The 21,226-nt window shown below is 44.7% G+C and overlaps 1 protein-coding gene across 1 annotated transcript; it reads left to right on the top strand.

Annotated features, from left to right (window-relative positions):
• Positions 1 to 2,323: 2,323 nt before the first annotated feature.
• On the top strand, positions 2,324 to 20,148 carry TICRR (TOPBP1 interacting checkpoint and replication regulator). The gene is made up of 22 exons (XM_009912413.2): positions 2,324 to 3,063; positions 3,610 to 3,895; positions 4,466 to 4,707; positions 4,958 to 5,201; positions 5,724 to 5,859; positions 6,609 to 6,751; positions 7,433 to 7,645; positions 8,215 to 8,363; positions 9,237 to 9,331; positions 9,689 to 9,782; positions 9,951 to 10,030; positions 10,346 to 10,588; positions 11,172 to 11,268; positions 11,516 to 11,588; positions 12,290 to 12,430; positions 12,928 to 13,018; positions 13,535 to 13,596; positions 14,421 to 14,573; positions 15,306 to 15,463; positions 15,671 to 17,966; positions 19,223 to 19,336; positions 19,686 to 20,148. The coding sequence occupies exons 1-22, from the start codon at positions 2,407 to 2,409 to the stop codon at positions 19,802 to 19,804; spliced, it is 5,886 nt and encodes a 1,961-aa protein (XP_009910715.2). The 5' UTR covers positions 2,324 to 2,406; the 3' UTR covers positions 19,805 to 20,148.
• Positions 20,149 to 21,226: the final 1,078 nt, after the last annotated feature.

The following is a 21,226-nucleotide window of genomic DNA, read 5'->3' as shown; positions in this document are numbered from 1 at the left end:
GAGGCTCAGAAGCCTTGATGCAACACAAGTGAGCGTCTGGGCATTGCCCAGCATCAAAGGTGACTCATTGCTTGTGCAGGTCCTTGAGGAGTGTCCAGAAACCAAAGTATCTGAGTCAATCCAAAACAAAACCTTTTTTTGGCTGGCTCCCCAGAATGGCAAATAAACTTTCCACCTGGGCGGGAGAGAGTGGTGGTATGGTGGGAGATCAAACAGTTTATTTAGGTCTGGGTTTTCTCAGCCCTTTTTTCAGCCCTCACCATTAAATATCACTTGGAGACAAATGTTGGAAAAAGGTCAAAATGAAACAAGACTTTTTTAAGTTAAAAAAACCCCTATCTGGATCAAAGTGCCAACCAAACATGAGCCCAATTTACAAATGGTTTTTCCTGTGCCCTCTCCTTCCTTCCAAGAAACCACATTTAGCAGCAAGTAAATGATTGTCCAGAAAGAACCCAAGGGCTCTGAGAGAGAAGTCAGTGTCCTTGGGGAGCAGGCAGAGAGGGCGAATGTCTCTTTGAGCAGTGCAAGTGCAGGACAGTGCAAGAAGCAGAGGTGTGAGCGACTCCAGCTGTCACGCTGGGAAACATGCAGGTCACTGGGGCTCAGCCAACACTTCTGATAGCTCTCCCAAGAGTTGCATGGGCTTCAAGAGCAAATATGCTGGAGTGGGGAGGAAAGGAGCAGGGGGTTGAGCAGCTGGTGGCAATTCCCGCATCGGGAGCTGGCGGGCTTTGCTGGAAACTCCCCCTGTGCCCCAAGTTTGTTTCTGGTCCCAGGTGGACCGTGATAAGGCAGGTTTTGGTCACAGTCTGCTAAGCATCCTCAGCGGGCTGCTGGGACGGATGCCAGTGGCTGGGCAATGGCAGCGGGAGCATGGTGGGGTTGGCTCTTCTTCAGGGCTCATACAGGAGAGTGATGTATTGATAAGAAGCATGAGATGTCTCACAGGGCCAAAAGCAACCCCCAGCCAGGAGGAGGGACCCGTGGCTCCCCAGGGAGCCCACATCCCCAAGACCACAGGCTGCCCGCCACCCTTTCAACCAGGGAGACCTGGTGTCCTTCCCTTGCTCTTGGTGGCAGGTTACTCCTGCGCACCCGAGTGGATCAGCTCCTCGTTCCAGCTCATTAAACCTGCTTGCGTTCATAGTCACCAGCGAAGCCGAGTGGGTGCTTTATTGCCCGCTTGTCTTTGTTGCTTTATAAATACGACTGGCTGCTGGTGACACTGGTTTAGGCTGGGGCATTCAGGCTCTGGAGAGAAGGGTGGTGTGGACATCTGGGCGGCTCTGGTCTGTGGGTCTTTCTCCTCCCTGTTACCCGGTGTGATCCATCCACACCTGGATCACACCTTGACTGCTAACACCCACGGGGTAAAGATGTGCTCCAAGACCTGCCGGGAGACGATGCTCGGGGGCAAGGCGGTTGACGACAACCCAGGGTCTTCGTCCTCCACCTCCCCAGGCGTCAGCCCCTCTCCAGGCGCCCCAACCCTACACCTTTTCACCCATACGGGCCCCGGGCTGTCCTTGCTGTCCTCCGGGGAGGCTCAGGGAGGAGGATAAGCCCTGGGGTGACACCTCCCCCGGGTCTGCAGGACCTTCCGGGGGAAGGCTGTCCCTCCTGCCCGGGGCTGGGCCTGCCCGCGGACGGCCGATCGGCGGCGGGGGCCGCCGCCGTGCCGGTTTGCGGGCTGGCGTTGACCTCTAGCGGCGAGCGGGAGCCTGCTCGGGTGCGGGGCGGGCCGGGCCGGGGCGGGAACGGAAGGGGAAGCTCCTGCGGCTCAGCCCCGCGCCCGCCCGCCGCCCACGGCGTGCGCTACCGCCCCCCCCCCCCGCGCTCTCCGGGCTCCGACGGCCGCGCCTCCTGCCTCGGAGACCCCGCCCCGGGGAGGTGACGGCGGTAACATCATCGTGACATCACAGCCTTTACGCCCAATGCGGGGGAGAGGAAGGCAGTGACGTCACCGCTACGCGCGCCCTGCCGGCTTTAAATTTTAAAAAGGCGGCGGCGGCCAATCGGCTCGCTCCGGGCGCTGGCCTCGCCCTCCACGTTCCACACGGATCCTGGCCAATGGAATGCCGCGCTGCCCCGCACGCACGCCGCGGCCGGCCAATCGGCGGAGAGCGCCGCTCGAACGGCCGGCGCCCCTCCTCCTTTTCGTCCCCCGCCTGCCGCCAGCGCGGGCGCCGCATTGCGCAGGCGCCCTACGCCGCGGCCGCCACGGCGGCCCAATGGGGAGCGAAGACTGTGGGGGGGCGGTCCCTCGGCGGCGGCCAATGAGGGCGCGGCGAGGCGAGGGCGCCAGCAGTTGTACCGGGTGATGGCGGCGGGCGCGGCCTGACGGGGCCCGCGCGCGCGGCGGGGGCGGCCGTTGGGCCGTCTGTGAGGCGGCGGGCGGGCGTCATGGCGTGCTCCCACAGCGTGGTGTTCCTGCTGGACACGGCCAGCCCGGGGCGGCGGGCGCGGCTCCAGCGCGGCGCCCTGCGGCTCCTCAACCACCTGGGCTGCCGCTTCGGCCTGCCCCGCCTCCGCTGGGCCTTCAGGTTCTTCGACTCGCTCGGGGGGCGCGGCGGGGCTTCGCGGGGCGGCGGCTTCCGCCCGCCGGGGCCCCACGCCTGGGCCCGCTTCGAGGAGGAGCTGGCGGAGCGGCTCGGGGCGCGGGGACCCGCCGCCGTCCTGCCCGGGCCGGCGTCCCGCGCCGCCCTCACCCACAACGGCCTCAAGGAGACGCTCCTCGACTTCCAGTGGGACCGCCCGGAGATCGCGTCCCCCGCCAAGCCGCTCCGCCGGAGCCGGAGGACGGGGCCGGCCGCCGGAGAGCACCCAGAGAGCCAGACGCCCCCCGAGGGCTTTGTGAACGCCGTCTTCCTCTTCTCCCCCTGCCCCCACTCGCGGAGGGAGCTGCGGCAGTTCGTGTCGGGGAGTGACGCCCCTTCCTCCTCTCGTGAGCCGCCCACGGCTCAGGAGCTGGCGGAGAAACTCCTGCCCAAGAGTGTCCAGGAGTTGATTGTGGACCAGAAGATCACCCTGTTCTGGGTGGACACTGCCGAGTGGCCGCAGGTAATGAGATTATACCGCACAGCTTTCAGCTGTGGGTACTAGTGGGCCATCTTCTACACTACCTTCCCGTATAAGAAGGGACAGCCGCTTTATGCTGTAGTCTTTGAGTGGTAGGGAAAGGTCTGCAGTTTCTGCCACGTAATCTTGTTCAGCAAGAGACTGAAATCTGGAATGGTAGTTCTCCCCGTGGAGATATATCAGCAACTGAGTAACTGTACAGTGTTTTTTGATGGGTCATCTTGTGCTTTGAGTTAGGTTGGAGTTGCAGCTATTCAGAATTCCAGATAAACAGTCTGACAATTCAGGAGTCTAGATACATGCTTGAAAATATTAGCTACCTCTTAATTCAGTGGGAATAGTATTTTTTTTATTGGGTTCCTAATAAGGTTAATAAACTCCATAAAATACCTGGAAAGCACTGTGTTAAGATGCTTTGTAGGTGTTTCTTATGCTAGTTTTTCTAAAAGCATGCAATCTCTATTTGTTTGGATGGAAGTTATCTCACTGCTAACATTAACTTGAGATCTCTCTGTTACTTTATTTCAGCTGATCCAATCCCCAGATCATGTTGGATACTGGACAATGTTTGAACTGATCCATCAGACGGGAGGCACCATTTTGCAGTCTGAAACTTTAGTGCAATGTTTGAGTCACCACAGGGCAGATCTTGCTCATGGCTTTCTTGCAGACTCAGGTTCCCCGGTGCCACAGACTGTGCCTTGGACCATGCTTCTGCCACTGGATGCAACTTTGAACTGCTTGTTCTCAAAGCCGTCTGTGTTTCAAGCAGTATTCCCTCAGCAAGAAGGAACGGTGTTTCTCAGCGTGCCTGGTAATTAAAAAAAAAGAAATTGGTGTGCAGAGTAATAACTGTGATCTCTCATGCAGGGTCCTTGATAAGTTTCCCTTGTGAACAGTATGGGTGTAAGTAATTTCAGATATTTAAGAGCCTAAGTTTAAAAAAAAAAAATCCTGCATGTGCTCTAGTTCCTCTGATAAGAGAGCTATTAGCCCATATTTCTGATTTAGTCTCTTCAGTTTTCCATGCTTCCAGAGGTTTGGATGCCTGAAGAGCTCTTTGCTGGTCCCACCTTATATAGGTAATACAGCCTTTTCTTCTAAATGCTTTGTCTCAGCTTCAATTTAGCTAAAGTAAGAACACAAAAAGTACCTTCAAAAGACAGCAGATTAGCTTTAAAGCAGCATGAAGTGCGCATTGTCTCTTTAGGTGTCCCTTTGTGCACTTAGCTCCTCCATGAGAGCTCGGGAAGATCAGTTCTGCAATACGCTTATGGTAGAACTATTCCCAGTTTAATCTCTGAATTTGTTTTTCTTGCATTGAAGTTGTGTCATCATCTAGATGAAAAACCTGTTTTATAAGCTTTATCCTATCCTTGCACAGGAGGAAAGAAGCAGGAAAGTTGTGCTGTGGTCCTGGAACCTCTAGCCATGAGCCAAAGACAACTGCATTGTCCAGTCAATATCTTCCTGAAAGGTAGCTTGACGTCTTGGAGCTTGATGCAGGCTGGCCACTTTCTCACAGAGAGCTGGATACTGCAGAGCTCACCGTCTGAGCAGGCAGAACATAACAGGTCACTGTTTCTTCAGCTCTTAAGGAGTCTAGTGACTGAAGAACTGCACATGGTAAATTTTTTCTTTGCCTTAAACTAATATCTGTTCTGAAATGAGCTGTGACAAAAGGGGTGACAATGTATTGTGTTGTGAAGACAGTAGTAGTGGTATTTGTTGCACTGCAAATTGCTCATTTGGAGCTAAATTCAGAACATTCTTTAGAAGGTCATGTAAATATATAACCTGTTTGTAAAGTATCTGTACTCCTTAGGTCTCTGTATTTCTAGATAATGTAAACTTTGCTTTTTTTTTTTTAATGTAGGTTGCTGAGGTATCTCTATGTAAAACTTGGTGCCACTGCACGGCTGTCTTATCACCACTTTCTGAGAGCACTGCAGTTCTAACTATACTTGGTACTGAGAAGACCGCTGAAGTTCAGCGGTGCAACTTTGAAGGAGCTGTAGTGGAGAACTCTTCCCAAGACCATGCTCTTCACATCCCAGACATTGTGAATAGTGTGTTGAGTAAAATTAACACATCGGTGGAAGATTCTCTGGCCAGTATGGGTAGGTGTCCGCCAATGCAAAACTTATCATCTTTTGATCATCTCTAGATCTGATTTAGTGTGGAAAAATCTAAAACTAATAATTTTCTCAGCAAGGAGTCTCTCATTTTTGGGACTTGTTAATTTTGTCTTGTCTTCTGTGGCTCAGGCCTTGTGATGCAGAAATCTGCACTGTTGTACGTTTCTGTTTTATTGACAGAGCATTAGTTTCCATTAGCTTGTAGACAAAGCGCAGCTACTTGTGCCTGGGGACAAGTTTTTAGAATGAGGTTTCCTAAAATGTGTCACATAGGCCAGCCCTGGCCAGTAAAGCCTTTGGGTGGGGCTGCAAGGAGGCTGCTTTTAGCTCACCTGTTTTGTGTTGTAGTAAATCTTAAGAGTCTCCCTGCCTGATGTATTGGCTATTAAATTGTCTCTCCAGGAGCAAAGGTTTGGAAACCTCTGCTTTAGAGCCTCTGTGGAGTCTGGGACCTCCTGCCACTTCATTTAGTTTTCTAATTTTTTTTTGTGTGTCTGCTCACAGGAGAAGAAACTCCTATGCCAGAGTGGGTTCAACGGGAACTGTCCCATACAGGAGGCTGGCATCCTTCAATGCTTGAAGCATGGTATCCTGCATCGAATGCTTGTGGAGCAAGCTCAGATCTGATGGAGTCATTCAGGTATTTTTCTGAAACATGTCTCTCAGTAATAATCAAGGATTTCTGCTTCCTGTTAATGGAGTATGGCTGCAGTGTTGCTCAGAGTTCTAGAATTAAATGCTACTCTTAGTGCTTTTATTTCTGTACTTAGTTTACTGTGTGCTTTTGCTTCATTATGTCTTGGTGTATAGACAAAAGGAACCGGGAACAGGATGTTTGGGTAGCAGTTTGTGTGGATTAAGATCTTGACAGTCTCAGGAGTGATATAGGTGACTTAAAATGACCTTAAGCTACTTGGGGAGATGTCAGACTTCATCTGCTCTTATGGTATGATAAGATCCACTGCAAGATACTGAAGATAGTAGTTGTGTTATCACAGTTGGTATTTAGTAGGAATGAATAAACCTGTTTTCTTCAAAGAGCTTGTTGAGGGAAACAAAAAAAAAGCCTAATGCAGGATAGCTTAGCGCAAAGCTGCTCATGTAGTTTTTTGGCATGGGTCAGTGGCATATCCATTGTACATCAGGCAACTCTTGTTATGCTTTTTTCAAACTTGGTGTGGCCCTCTTAAGAGGGTGGTTTGGTTTTTTGTATCTTTTAAGGAAGAGTTTTGGGGAGCAGGCATCGGAAGAGTACTAGCATGCTTTAGTCACACTATATTGCTGTGGGCTGGCACCTAGAGAAACTGGATTCCTGTCCACTGGGAACTTGGGATATGCCTCCCACTCCCATATTTTGTGATAACTGTATTAAATGGCTCTTCTATATAGTCTCCTGCAGGTTCCTAGTGCTAATGGGAAGGATGATGCAGACCAATCTGAAGTGGAACTCTCGGAAAGGCTATCTGAGCTGTACCAGAGAAAATTCAGTGAAACATCTGCTGCAGCTGGACCAGGAAATAATAAAAAAAGACGTATGTATACTTTGGGATTATATGTGTGTGTTGTCAATTAAAGCATAAAGACTTCTCAGCAGGCCTTTTTAATGCATGAACCCTAGAGATCTGTACTCTCCTCTGAGTAGCTGCATGCTTTAGATTTTTTTTTATTTAGAGACAGCATCATTTACATATTAGTATTAGGATTGTCCTTTAGTACAATCCAAATGACTCTAATTCAAGCCTGTGCAGTGACTGACAAAGCTGTTAAAAAGCAGCATGCAGAGCTTTGCAGTTTCACTAACTGTTGAAATAGGGACCGCTCCAACTAGTAGTAAATATTGCAACCTCTCAACTTTGTTCTAATTTTGAGAAATAAACCACTTTCTTCTAGAAGAGTTTTATCATTGCATTTCAGTACACTAACCACAGTTGATTATATATGGACCTGATGTATCCCTAAGTCTTGCTCTGTCAGCTATTTCTATTTCTGTGATACAAGATTGCTTCCTGTATATGTAACTTCTGGTTATACCTGTGTAAGTTCTTATGCAGAGCAACAGTTTTCACCTGCTTTTTACTTTTGGCCATGTTTTCCACTAGAAGGTTACTAATCTCACTTGACAGTAACACAGAATTCAGTATTATGCTCTACCTTGGGTTGCTTTCCTGCCCCAGTATGTCTGACAGTAGAACTCTCTTTTTGTGGCATTGCAGGTGGGGTTCCCCGAACTCCAGTCCGACAGAAGATGAAGACCATGTCCAGATCCCTGCAGATGCTCAACGTAGCAAGACTGAATGTAAAAGCTCAGAAGTTGCAACCTGATGGTGTGCCACCAACAATCAATGAGAAGGTTCCGCAGAAGCTTTCATCAAAAAGATTGGATGAAAAAGTGGAAGAAAAGGAAAAGGCACTTAAAATATCAATAGGTATGCATTATCAGGTCTGATATTTGTAGGAGGTCATATGGGATTTGTATGGAAGGGAGAGGGAAGGATAATAACGGAGTATTGGGTGCTAGGGAGAAGATCAATGTTTGGGTTACTGTATCTTCAGCTTGGCACAGAGTGGTTATTTTTTCCACCATTTTCTCAGTTAGTTTCTATAAATGTTTACAACCTAGTGTTACAACTACTCCTGGGGTTAGTTTCTTGCCATGTCTCCATCTGAAAAAAAGCAATAAGGAACTTATCTTTTTTCTTTAACCAAAAGGAGTAGAGGGGAGCGCCCTATTTACTAATTATGCAGAAGTAAAGGAAATTTCTTGACTGCTACAGTAACCTGAAAGCTTGCTAATCTACTTGGAACTAAGCTTATCATTTGTCATGGGGTCTGGACCTGGGACTGCTTCTGTTAGTGTTCTGTGGTCTGGATGTGTCTTTGCTGGAGAAAATATATCTTTTGATGACCTCTGTTCCCCTCTTCAGCTGGAATGGGTGTTTTATCAGTAAGGTGTGGTGAACAGGCATTTAGTTAACTTGAACCATTTCCCTTGCAGACTTCAAAACTGAGGAGGAACTGCAGTTCCATTTAATTGCAAGCTACCAGAAGGCTGTTGCTGAGGGAGTTCTTTCATCTGCGTGTGCCCAGAATATGATTATGGTCATTAAAAGGTTCTTGAAAGTACAAGATACCAAAGAGAAAGAGGTAGGTAAGAGCATGTGGGCAGGGTTGTTACTGATCTGGAAATGAAAGTTTTTAATATTTTAGGCTACCTTTCCTTCATCTTACCTGAAGTTTTTATGCACAGTTGCACGTAGTCAAAACCACAACTGCTAACTACTTCTATCTGTGCTGACTCAATAGCGAAAAGCTGCTAACCAACTTATGCTGTCAGAAGGAGCCACTTCCCCTCCCATTGCTTTTTTGAGCATACCTTTTGCAGTAAATATGCTGTTTCCACCAGAAGAAAGCCAGGTAATGATTACTTGTAAAGAGTGTAGGAAAATCCATTTTGGTTATCAGTTTACACCTTTACTAAAGATTGTAACAGATGTCTTTCAATTACATTGACCTCATTCTGAATTCTAATTTCACTTATTCAAAGACAGTATTTTAAAAAATACATTCTTGAAAACCATATTTTAAAAAAGATGTATCTTCTGGTTTTTCTTTATATGGCAAATCTAGGCCTACTACTTTTGCAGGAAAGAAAAATAGTTCAAGGTATTTCTTACAATCTTTAACGCTATTTATAGATTTAAAGTAACTCACTGAAACCAAAATTGGTAAACTTGTGAGTAATTGAAAAAAATAGTGTGAAAGACAAATCTTATAGTTACTGAAGAAGGTCTGAAGCTGCAAGCAAGTGTCCTTCTCTATGATTTTAAGCTACAATTTCTTCTATGTCTCATGTCATTGTGACTTTGCTACTAAAAGAAAAAGAGAATTATTCTCCTTGGAGAAGAGAAAAATTGAGCTATTCCCAAAAGAATGGGTCAACAGAGGAGGGTGGAAAAAACCTGTCCTGCAGACAGGGAACAGACTTGAAGTTTTTGCTGTAATTATGTGTCTCTGCAGGTGGCCTGTGTGGAGAGAGTTAGAAACCATCTCCTGAAGACCAGCAAAATGCTCAGACAACAGCATGGCTTACAGAAGGAGGCCAAAGTCAGAGAGTATGAGACACTCTATTTACTTCAACTTCTGAGATACTGTGGAGCTGGTTAGCAATTTTTAATGGTGGCTTTTTTGTGCAAGTGGAAAAGTATTTACACGGGGTAAATATTCCAAGGAGAATCTCTGGTCACAGTAAAAACATTTCATTAAATTCAAATATACATACGCTGTGTGATAAGCATTGCAGCCTATATCTGAAATGAGGCATCTCCCCTGCCACCAAAATGAAATGCTAACCAAATTATGCTGTCAGAAGGAGCCACTTCCACTCCCATTGCTTTTTTGAGCATACCTTTTGCAGTAAATATGCTGTTTCCACCAGAAAAAAGCCAGGTAATGATTACTTGTTTTCTTAGGTGCCGACTTCAGGTGTTTTTGCGCCTTGAGTTATGTCTTCAGTGCCCTTCACTGCAAAGCAACACTGACAAAATGGAGCAGCTGTTAGAAGAGGCAAGTGAATTATACACCAGGTTGTGTTTCTGGATGGCACTAGAAATGCAGACCTGGAAGCTGTAGTTTTCCCTTGGTCTTACTGTAACACTTTATATTACTTACTAAAAAAATCTGGTGTTGCAACTGTCACACTTAATCTGTTTTCCCACTGACTTTCTCTTCCAGATGACAGATATGCTGCGCATTTTATGTCTGACTGAAGACCCAGGGTATCTTACAAAGTTTCTAGAGGAAATATTAGAATTGTAAGTTCTTTAGCATGACTTAAGTGTTACTGGGGACTGTGGTTTTGGTTGGATATCTTCTTTGAGTAAACAGCAATCTACAGCTTTGATTTACTGCATCTTTGTAATTTTCAGAAGTTTAGGCATGTGCTGTTTGTTATATCTTGATTAAAGAAAATGTAGCTGATAAGCAAGTAAACTAATGAAAAAGAGTTGATTTTCAGTTGTTTTTTTAATTGACACTTAAGAACAAAGATTTAGTTCAAACCTTGGGATTGAAACACTGACAGTTTTATGGGGCATTGTATTTGATGTGGCTTCTCTCTGATGCTCTAGGTATGTGAATTCTATACCAAAGACCCTTGGAGATATTTACTATGGTCTCGGTACACAAATACCCCTGAAGCTGGCATCTGTTCTGCCTTCAGACTTCTTCAGTGATGACTCTGTGACTCTGGATAGCAAATCTCCAGGCCTTCCACCATCTTTATCATCTGCCTTAACTCCCAGTGCTGTTCGCCTACTCACTGAGAGTGATCAGCTGGAGGAGCTGCGCACCAGATCTGCCAAAAAGAGAAGGTAATAATTCCAAATAGGAGGCAGCTTGTTGCAGCCTGGGCTGTGGCTGAGGAGTTGTCTAAACTACAGCTCAGTCATTGTTTCTGTTGCTGGAGAGCTAGTTGGGGCAAGCTGACACCTGCTGATAGCTCTGCAAGCCTGAGAGAAATATTAATTTTTCATTTTAACTTGCCATTGTTGACTATATCAAAGTGTAATCTTGATTCTGTATGTGTATATTTTGCACAAGTATAGAAGATTTGAGTATCTTCCGTCAGAGAAAGAGGATGTTCTACTGTGCAGTAGGTGACCCTATATTGTTGAAGTTAAAACTGCAATTTACTGTAGACCTCTATGTTGGGGGTCCTGTGTACATGTTAGCAAATTGTGAAATGAGCTTTAATACCAACCTTAAAGTTAGGTATAGCTATTTATATTGCAAATCATCTTTCAGTGTTGTAATGTGAAGTACCAATGCAATTTGCAATCTGAATTTAGGTAAAGACTTCCTATCTCTAGAGTCAAACTTCAGGTTTAATCGTCATTAGGTTGATAACTATGCTTCTGATCTTATTTTAATTTAATCTTTGTATACTTTCTAAAGGAGTAGTGTATTAGCCAGACACAGGAGCATGACAGAAGCACCACAGAACCTGCGTCAAATTGAGATTCCCAAGATAACCAAGAATCCCATCAGAAAGGTAAAACCTTCCAAGAGGATTGTGTGTGTTTGGCTTCTGTAGGGGTGCAGCAACGTTGTGAAGTGACACTTTAGTGCAAAAACTCTTGCTCTGTATTCACTTAGTAAGTATGCCCTGTATCAGCTGTGCAGAGATCAAAATCGTTTTGAGGGAGAAATTGAAATAATGTGTGGTTCAGAGCTTACAGTTAGTATTCTTAATAATTAAACATAACATGCTGGTGAGGCTAATTTCTTTCTTGTTTCAGGAGAACTTGCGTTCTTACCTTGCTACTGAGAAGTCCCAACAGATGCCTTTGTTGCAGAAAGCAGCAGTGCAAGGTATATTGACTTCTAGCTTTTCCATGGAAAGGTGCATCTTCAGCACATGTTCTCCCTGTAAATTTTAGTGAGCCGTGATGAAATTATGCTGAAGCATGCTGGAAATCGAAGGAAGTTTTGCTGAATTCTGCAAAAACTTTGAGGAAAAAATAATCACTGTATTCTGTGTGTGCTCACATGCAGAAAACTTAAATCATGTATCCTGAAAAGAAAAACTTTCCATTCTTCCTTGAACCTTGTAATTATTTCCATCTTCTCTGTCCTGAAAAGAAAATGAGGACAAGAGTGAACTCCTATATCTGGAAACAGGCTAGCTCTCTGCAAAATACTTAATAAAATTAAATCCCACATAGTGTTCTCTGAACCAACATGTACTTCAGTGGAGATTTTGTAGCTCACTTAATGTTTCTCTGTCTGGGATGCTGACTGGCTGCTTTTTCTGCTATGGATCTGTTCATAGCTTATTGCTGGGATAATGCAAATAATGCAAACTTGTAAGAGAAGTCCAGGATGGACTTGTTCCAGTAGCAGAAAAGCAACTTTTCAATGCTTTGTGCACTCTAAAAAGTTGTTTTTCTATGCTGGTATGTGATGTTCCCATCTCTAGTGACCTGACAAAATTACCTTCCTGTGATTTCTACCCCCTTCCCCCCTTTTTTCCCGTTTAATCTGATCATTTCTTGCTTTGTCTTGCCTCACAGAGGTTACAAAGGTAAGGAGGAACCTCTTCAATGAAGAGATACTTTCACCATCGAAAAGGTCTATGAAGAAGATGCCTAGAAGCCAGTCAGTATCTGCTGTGGAAGGCTTAAGATACAAATGCACTGATGAAGGCACTAAAGGTAGGATATGACTTGCACATGTAGGATTGTTGTGGAAGAGCTTTTGCTAAAATTCCTATTTTTGCATGCTCAGTTCTATGAAACAATTATGACATGTTTTTAATGAAAGAGGAAAGTATTTTTAGATCACTGCTGTGGTGTTTTGGAGGGTGAATAGGATGGTATTGAAACTGAAACCTATTTTTTATTGAACTCTGTCTCAAAACTGTTAAAAATGCTTGGTTAAAAAAGGATCGGAGAATGAAAGTTATCTCAGTAGGTTAATTATGTCTGACAGTCAGTACTATTAATAATATTGAGGGAGTGGGAAGGAAGTGTAGACACTGGACTCATAGCTCATAAGCTATGATGATAGCTTATGAGTGCTGGGAGACTGGTGCACAATGATTCTATATTGGCTGTCATTCTTCAACTGAAGCCTGTACAAAACTGTATGTATTTATTTGTCCTAACTGCTTTATAATTGTGTGATGTTATAGCTCTTGCTTGATTTTTAGATCATCGCAAGTTATTGACCAAGAGAGTTGCAGAAACACCACTACATAAGCAGGTCTCCAGGAGACTACTACATAAGCAGATCAAAGGCCGGTGAGTAAGCTCTTTCTGAATTTCTTCAATAAGTATTGGATGCCTAATTAATGGCTGCGAGCGCAAGAACCAGGTATCTTCTTTGTGGTCAAAGTGTCATCTTCACCTAAGGCAGTAAGAGAACCAGTGGGGGCTAAGTTCTGTTGTCTCACTGGGGAAAAATACTGCTTGCTTCATCATGTAGGTCAGGGTGCTTTAATTCCTGCAGCTAGCTACTGTTTAGGTTCAGTTGCTGTTTCGAGGGCTTCTGAAGAAAAGGCCTGTGCTGTGTTTTGTGGACTCCAGGCTGAAATTTAGCATTTACTTCCATGTAGAACTGTTACCTATACAGCTAGACAGTTACCCATACTCAATCAAATGTTAATAGGAGGCAAAGTGCTTACTAATTGCTCACTTAGAGTAGCCCACAAAGCAGTATATTGTAGAATAGAGTACTGCTTTTCAATCTATGTGGTAAGTTCTGTTTTTGGAAATGTGAACAGTATGCCAAGTCCAAAATGTCTGCTGTTTCTCAAGGTCTTCTGATCCAGGTTGTGACACTGGTGTTGTAGAAGAATCTCCAGAGAAAGCCATAAATGGTAAGCACTTATTTTTTATTAAAGGTGGTTTTGCTGTGTTGTAGCTCCTAAGAGGAGCATGCTTCAATTTAGGTAATTCATGAATAGTCAGTACAAAAGTATTGTACTGTTCTGTTGGTGGAGCACAGCCTTCTCTGACAGAACCACTTGCTGCTCACTGCTTTGACAACCCTGTATAGTAGAAGTTAAGAAAGAAAAGTAGATAGTAACTCTTTTAAATGAAAATACCTTAAGGACTTTGAGGGTGAACAAGATTCTGAGCTGCTATAATTACTGTCAAACCAGCACATGCAGGTGTTTTTTTTTAATGTAACTTCAACATGTTGTGCTGTGGCCCTAACACTGCTCTGATTTCTAGTGTAACAGATAGGCACCTGGCTCTGTGAAGTGTTTCTATGTTATGTTGGCTATTGCTGTTTCTTAGCCCCAGGAAGGAAGGAGAAAACAGCATGGTTGGGCAAGTGGAAGATGAAATCACTAGTAAAAAGAGACAGGAGCATTAACTAATTATTTAACCTGGCTGTAACTTGAATTGAACATGGCTTTTCTAGCATTCCTTTCCATATAATTGCTAGAGAGCGGGATGAGAGTAATCATGACTTAGAGGAGGGGGCATCATGATTGGAAGAAGATTTGTATGCATTAATGTTCTAAATCCCCAAGAAAGTTGAAGCTTCTTTGCACACTTGCCTTCCTACATGAGATAGCTGTGTGGAAGTTTCTTCTTAGAGTATGTTCTTTTCGGTTATGAGCGGTTCCTGAAGATGTCCCCACGGTTGAGGGAGAGAAAGAAGGCTTAATCTCCAATATCCTTACCTTTTCAGAAGCAGGCTTGAGAAGAAGCCCACGCATCAAACAGCTGTCTTTGAATAGGACCGGCTCTGGTGTTTTCTATTCCACTACACAGCCCAGCTCACAAAATTCACACCGAGTCCATCAGGGACAAGAAGAGAGCTGTACATTGCCAGATGTAGAAGGTACTGAATGGGATCTGAGCAGGCTGATATTGCTGATCTGAAAAGCTGGCATGGATAGCTCTGATTTGATTTGTCTCTACAAGAGACTGTAAGAAGTGAAGAGCTATCATGTAATATCTTCTGTAGACAGAAATTCATCCCCAGTAATTATTTTTGAACAGGGATACTGAATTTGGAGGATGGCAAGGCAGCTATTTCTATGATGAATACACTGCCATCTTAAGAAACCAGTCAGGCCCATCTAACAGAATACCACTGATTGTCAGTCTGCATTCCCTAAATGCAGTGAAATCCCTGTAAATTATGGGACAGAAATCCTAAAGCTTACTTCCAGTCTACTTTGGCAGCATAAAGGAATGACTGATGGGATCTTCTTTGCTGGCTTTCTCAGTAGGATTATCAGCTATAAATGGTGACATTTGGTTCTTTATATTGTACTTACTAGAATCCTTAGTTGTGAACCAGAACTTTCTTAAGCTACAAGCTATAAATAGAATAAGAGGCTGAGCTATTTTGTACTTTTTTCTGCTAGAGCACTCTTTCTACAGATGGATATTAGTTTTGTACTGGGAAATAACAATAATTCTGGTGAAGCTTTAACAGTTGGCTAGAAAAGAAGATGCAAGGGCCATAGGCTTTGTATGCTACTTGTCCATACATCTGAAGTGATTGAGACAATTGTTTGTGGCAGGTTACTTGGTGTTAGTTGTATTGTACTGTTCCACTTTATAGGCATTAAGCAGCATTCGGAGAGCCCCACTGTCCAGACTCCCAAGAGGTTTTTCTTCGGTGCAGTCATTGACGTGTGTAGTCCTGCAGTGAAGCATTCACCTGGAAGGAGGAGAACAAGAAAAGATTCTTTAAACTTAGAGGAGCTGACTGCCTGTCAGGTAGAAACACTTACCTCTCTCTTCCTATCCCCTTTTTCAATTCATGTTTAGTGAGACCTACACACCTTAAATTTAGTGTTCCTGTTAAGTCTAATCAAATGTTCTTTGTGTTTTAAATCTTGAGAAGTAAATATCAAGAGGGGTAGATAATACTGCTGGAATAGAACAAGCATGATTCTTTTTTTTTTTTTCTTTTTTCCCCTGCAGACTCCTAGAAAAACACCTCATAAATTTTCCCAGAAGCCACTGAATTCTGCCAGTAAGCTACCAAGGAGGTCACCTCGCATTCTCCACAGGACACCACAGAAGCTGGAGAAGACTGTTGGCAAAAGTCCAGCTGCTAAGCAGACTGCAGCTAAGTGTCTGGGAAAGTACTTTTCTCATCCTGTACAAAGGGTCAAATCGCCATCTGTGTTAACTGAAAGTAAGAGAGTTCACTTACTGCAAGTAATTTCTAAGGATTGTTCTCCAGCAGGACTTTCCCCCCCTTGCAAAGAGGCTGGCTTACAAATACCAGAACCTGAAGGGTTTGCAGTGCTCAATGCCTCATTATTACCTCTGACATCTTCAAGTCCAGCTGCTTCTTCCCCCTCTGCTGTCCAGGAAAGATGTTTTACAGAACTGCAAACTCCAAGATGTTCTTCGAGATATCTCTCAAAATTAGCATCTCCAGTTAGTACTCGGAGGCAAATCCTCTCAAAGGAAATTCAGGTGCAGTCAGATCTGTTATCTCAAACAATTAAAAGTACTCCCAGGAAACCTGAAGATTCAGGTTCAGAATTATGTACCAGCCCACTGAGTGCAAAAATATCACAGCTCGCTGTGAGGCTAGAGCCTCCCTTCGGTTCTCCTCTCTGTGAAAGTTCCACGAACACTGTAGCAATCTGCTCTCCTTCCCACACGCAGGCTAGGGAGTCTGACTGGGAGCTTAGTGCATTTAAACCATCTTTTCAAAAATCTCCAGGTATTACTGGCACTTCACTGAGGTCCCTGCTTCACACATCCAAGCAGGCCAAATGTGGACCAAATTCTGGAGGAGAGAACCTCACACTTGCATGTGCAACACCTTCTGAAAATAAGGACAATCATCATGATAGTGGTGGTAACTCTTCTGTAGAAAGCCTTCAGCTTTGTCAATCCCCAGTTACAGAAAATACCCCTTTATCAGAGAAAAATAAAGAGATGGATGTAGTGTCTCGAAAGCCTTTTCCAAGAGAGGAAGCAGAAGACTTGGAAAAGCATTTGTCTCCAAAGCCTTCTGCTGGAGGGCAGGTACATGCACAGAATGCTGAGATAGAGTGTGAGCAATTGGTTAAGGAGGGAAACTCCAGTGCAAACACCTGTGAATCGTTCCTAAGTGTTTCTCAAACAGTTAGTGATGACTTGGAACCAAGAACCCTGCTTAGAGAAGAATATATGGGGCTGAAGGCTCCAAGTCTTAAGAGACATTCCAGATTTTCCCTGAATACTACACCTCCTATGCCAAAGTCTGCTCCTGCCTATTCTTTACGCTGCACTGCAGACAGGAGGCAGCGGGAGGCTGCAGCACGGATGGGAAATCCTCAACTTCTAGCCAAGTTCTCTACTCCTAAAAGTCATTGCAAACCGCCTTCTGCTGGCACACCGACTTATGAGGTTGAACTTGAAATGCAAGCTTCAGGCCTGCCCAAACTTCGCATTAAGAAAATTGGCTCTTGCTCATCGTTGGAAGTTCAACCTGAAGCAAATGCCAGCAAATCCAAGGGAGGAGAAAGCCCCTTTGGTGATCTTGCTATGACCTGGTGTAGCAATCACCCGGGAAAACTAGCAGCTGCCTGTGTTTCGCCATCCTGCTTTCGCTCTTTCCACAGTACACCTGGGAAAGGTAGAGGACAGACCTACATATGCCAGTCATACACCCCAACAAGCTGTGCCTCTAATGCCACCTCGCCATCCCCCTTAGAAGCAGGAGTTCCCCGGACGCCTTCTCCAAAGCAGAAAGGGAAGACTACCCCTGATGCTATCAACGATTGGCCTCGGAGAAAGAGAGCAGCAGGCAGCACTGCTAATGCTAGCTGTGGTCAAAGTGAGAAGCATGCTGATGAACAGAAAAGAATGTTAACAGGCAGAGAAGGAGAGATGAAGATCTCGGACCATTGTAGCAGCAAAGTAACAAATACTCTTGGGGAATTTGAACTGGAAGGGATTTCCAGGCTTCAGGACCAGGCATCTCCTAGTGACTCTGAATCCAGGGCTGATGAGGACTCTGCTATGGGAACTTTTGGCTTGAAATCTCGGAAGCGGGTCTTTACATATCTATCACCAGAAAAGGAGGAGAATCGTGATGCCAAGAGATCTTGCACTGATAGGGGCAACTTGGATCTCACTGACTTTTCCAGAGATGAGGGCAACAGAAGCAAATCAAGGATGGACTCTGTACTTCCTGAGAAACGAGGAGCATGTGCGCTCATAACTCTTGAGCAGTGCAGTTGTGTAGGGGATGATGATGTCTTCCTTTTGTCAGGTAATTAAGTGGCATGAGTGACACTCCATTGAAATTCAGAGATGGTTGAAAGTGTGGGGTAGACAAAAACAGGAACACAGTTGTTTTCTGTCTGACTATCTGAGGGAGAATGAGGTGGAGGGGGAGAGTGGGTTGTAAATGACATGGAAGTTAATTATGTGGAGAGGCAGACTGGATGTGAGGAGTTCATCAATGGAGTGTTAGTGATGGGAGAGAGATCAGAGAAATATGAAAGAGTAGGAGGCTGGAAGAATTAAAAGGAAAGTTTGAGAACTTGGGGAGGGAGGTTCCCAATTGCATATGACTGGTGATTTATTTGGGTCTGTGTTGATGCTGCTAGCTGTTTCTGCCCAGCATCTAGAACTGAAGCCAACTGTCTTAAGTCTAAAGCTTTAGTATAAACTGGAGCCCTGGCAGGGTTAGTCCTGTGGATGTTGGTATTTATTGGTGCTCCAATTATTCTATCTGCCTGCAGTGGCAGGCCCATTGAAAGTGGGTATCAGAAATGATTGCCTTGCTAGCAGTAATGTTGTATTGGTAGGTATTTAACTTTACCTCTGCTTTTGCTGTGGGTACTGATGATTCAGCTGACCTTGATGAAACAGGCTCTCTCAGCTCTGTAAGCAAGGCCTTCTGAATTTCGAATACTTAATCCAGTATTGTTCTAGAAATCAGGTGTTACAGGGGACTATGGCAGATGTTGTTCTGTAGTCATTGCATGCCCTGAAGCATTAAGCTTCAGTGTCTGTTTCCTCTTGCAAGGAAAGGTTTGTATACAGAGGCAGTGCCTTACTCATTCAGCAGGTATCACTGAGAAAAATGGGCAAACTTCAAAGCCATGTTAGTCCATATTCAGGACAGGAAATAATAGCAGTATTTAGCCTTAAGCTGGTCCTGTAAGAGACTTTCTGTACCTACAGACCTTGTTTTTGTATTTACAGATCGTCGTGGTTTTAACAGGTTTTTTTTCAGCACACATGAGTTAACTGAAGAGTAACTATATTTAATACGAGTGAAGTGCTTTTCTACTAAACCACCTAAGAAAATTACATGTGCCAAGAGCTAATTCCAGACTGCTGTTTACCTTTCTTGATGCCAGAAACCCACTGTGCCAGCCTAGATTTTGTTTCAGATAGTACAAGTGATACTTGGAGTTTGATGGAAATTTTGAGGTAGAATAAAGGCTGTGTATGAAACTTACCTGAAAGCACTCTTGAGTTGTCAGTTTACTGCAGCATCTCACTGTGCTTCTCTAGGCTCAACTCCACCAGTGAAGAGTGTGCTCTCTGCTACCAGCCTTCTAGCACTGACCCAGTCTCCGCTGTTGTGCCAGGGGCAAACACCACCATCTCGGAGAAAGTGTGTTCAAGGTAACCACCTGTGCTGTAAGGAAAGGCTGGGCTTGAGCAGACTAGGTGTGCTCTCTGCTTGCCTGCAACTAAATGTGAACAAAAGCATACTGTGCTAGGGATTGGTCTTTGTGCAGAACACCTGTGGCTGTATCTGCCATTTCTGTATTCAGTGTCCCGATCTCACATGCTTCCACAAAGCTTGGCGTGAAGTGGGAAGTTTGGAAGGGAGGGGAGGCAGCAATGAAGAAAGAGAGTAGCTTAGTAGGAAGGGTGCTGTACTGTTCTTGTTTCCAGTTAGTATTTGGCTTCTTGGAGTCACCAGTAAACTTTGGCAAACTGGCTTTAATTTATTCTTTCTATTTTGTAGAAGAGGAATCTGACGCTTTCCAAATTACTGCCAACCAGGAGCTGTCTCCATTCCACCTCATGACTTCCAGAAAGCATCCCCTTAGCAGGACTTACTCACGGAAAAAGCTGCTCAGCTGAAGTTTGGAGCCACAACAGTATGGGAAACTTTGCGTTATTCCAGCTGTACAACATTGTTTTCAACAAGGACTGTATATTTGGTGCTGGACTGGAGCTGTTTTGTGTTGGTAGGAGACTGGATGCAAGCGTATGACAGTGGAAATAAGGCCCACTAAAAGTTTGGGGTTTTTTTAACCTCAGTTGCAGCATCTCTCCACCCATTCAAAGCCTAGCTCAGTCTTTCTGGTACTTCTCCTGCACGGGGTAGCTGAGTTCTGCAATGAAGGTTCAATTCTGCTATGTAAAGAGGGAGAATTGTCACTTTTCTACAGCTTTCTTGTAAAATAAACTGATATGAATTTTCATTGTGTCACTTAATCAGAAATCTGTCTTTAGCCCAAGTGATGGGCAAGGGATTGGGGCTGCAGGAAGAAGGATGCTGGAGGTGAATGAGTACAAAACAAGTTGCATGCTCCTGCTGTGTATCTTGTCTTGATACTAACTGGATCCCTCTGTTGGATCCAGTTTGTCACAGCTTAGTGGGAAAATAACAAGCAGATTAACTCTGATAGATTGAGTAAATTGCTCAGCAATACTTGACAAATGCCAGAAGAGTACAGAGGAAGGGAAGGATAACTTAGCTGGGAACAGGGAGGGAGAGGAGTTTGATTCTCCCTCTTTGCAGATCACTAATGGTTTGGTGTATCTGCTCCTAGCCACTGCTGGGTAAGCAGGTGCTGATGGAGTAACTTTGTTGTCCTTCCCTGCAAACTTGCAGTGAGCCAGAGAGGACTGGCTGGGGAAGCTTCCTTGAGAGATAGAACTTGGATGGACTAACTGGAGATGACAGTTCAAAGACTACTGTACCAAACTGAGTCACTGATTAAATAGTGACTTAGGTGCCTGTGACACATGTGCCTGCATTCTAACCCCATGAAGACAGCTGGAGCTGTGATTCAGTGCCTGAGATGTAGCCTACAAGGGGCTAAAATTGTGCATTATCCTGGAAGGGCTGAGGTTTTTTTTCCTTAGGATAGCTATCTGTTTGTGCATGGCAGGGTATTGCGGAAGTCACCCTACTATGTCTAGTCAATGCACAGGAAGCAGAGAGCTATGAAGATAGTGTGAGGTCATCCTGAAACCAGGTACGGCAATGCAGAGGTTTGTTACATAGCTTTAAGGCTTTGAGGGGCTAGATTGTATTGAATAGCATTAGTTTCCCAGAAACATTCGTTTGCTGCAGAAAAGCTGACTTTCCTTCTGCTAAGAGGAGGAATGCTGTACTTATGAGTGATTCTTTCACTTGTGGGAAGGGTGCATCTGCTTCAAGGATATGGGTAGATAAACAATCATAGAGCTCCAAGACTACTACTTGAAGCTTCCAAGTAGGATGGATTCTTCTTTTGCCTACTGAAGATCTTTATTTTGAACAGCAGAAAATAG

The sequence above is a fragment of the Haliaeetus albicilla genome, chromosome 12 (assembly GCF_947461875.1).
Source record: "Haliaeetus albicilla chromosome 12, bHalAlb1.1, whole genome shotgun sequence".
Classification (NCBI taxonomy): Eukaryota; Metazoa; Chordata; class Aves; order Accipitriformes; family Accipitridae; genus Haliaeetus; species Haliaeetus albicilla.
Note: the sequence above shows the minus strand (reverse complement) of the source record. Positions and strands in the feature narration are given on the sequence as shown.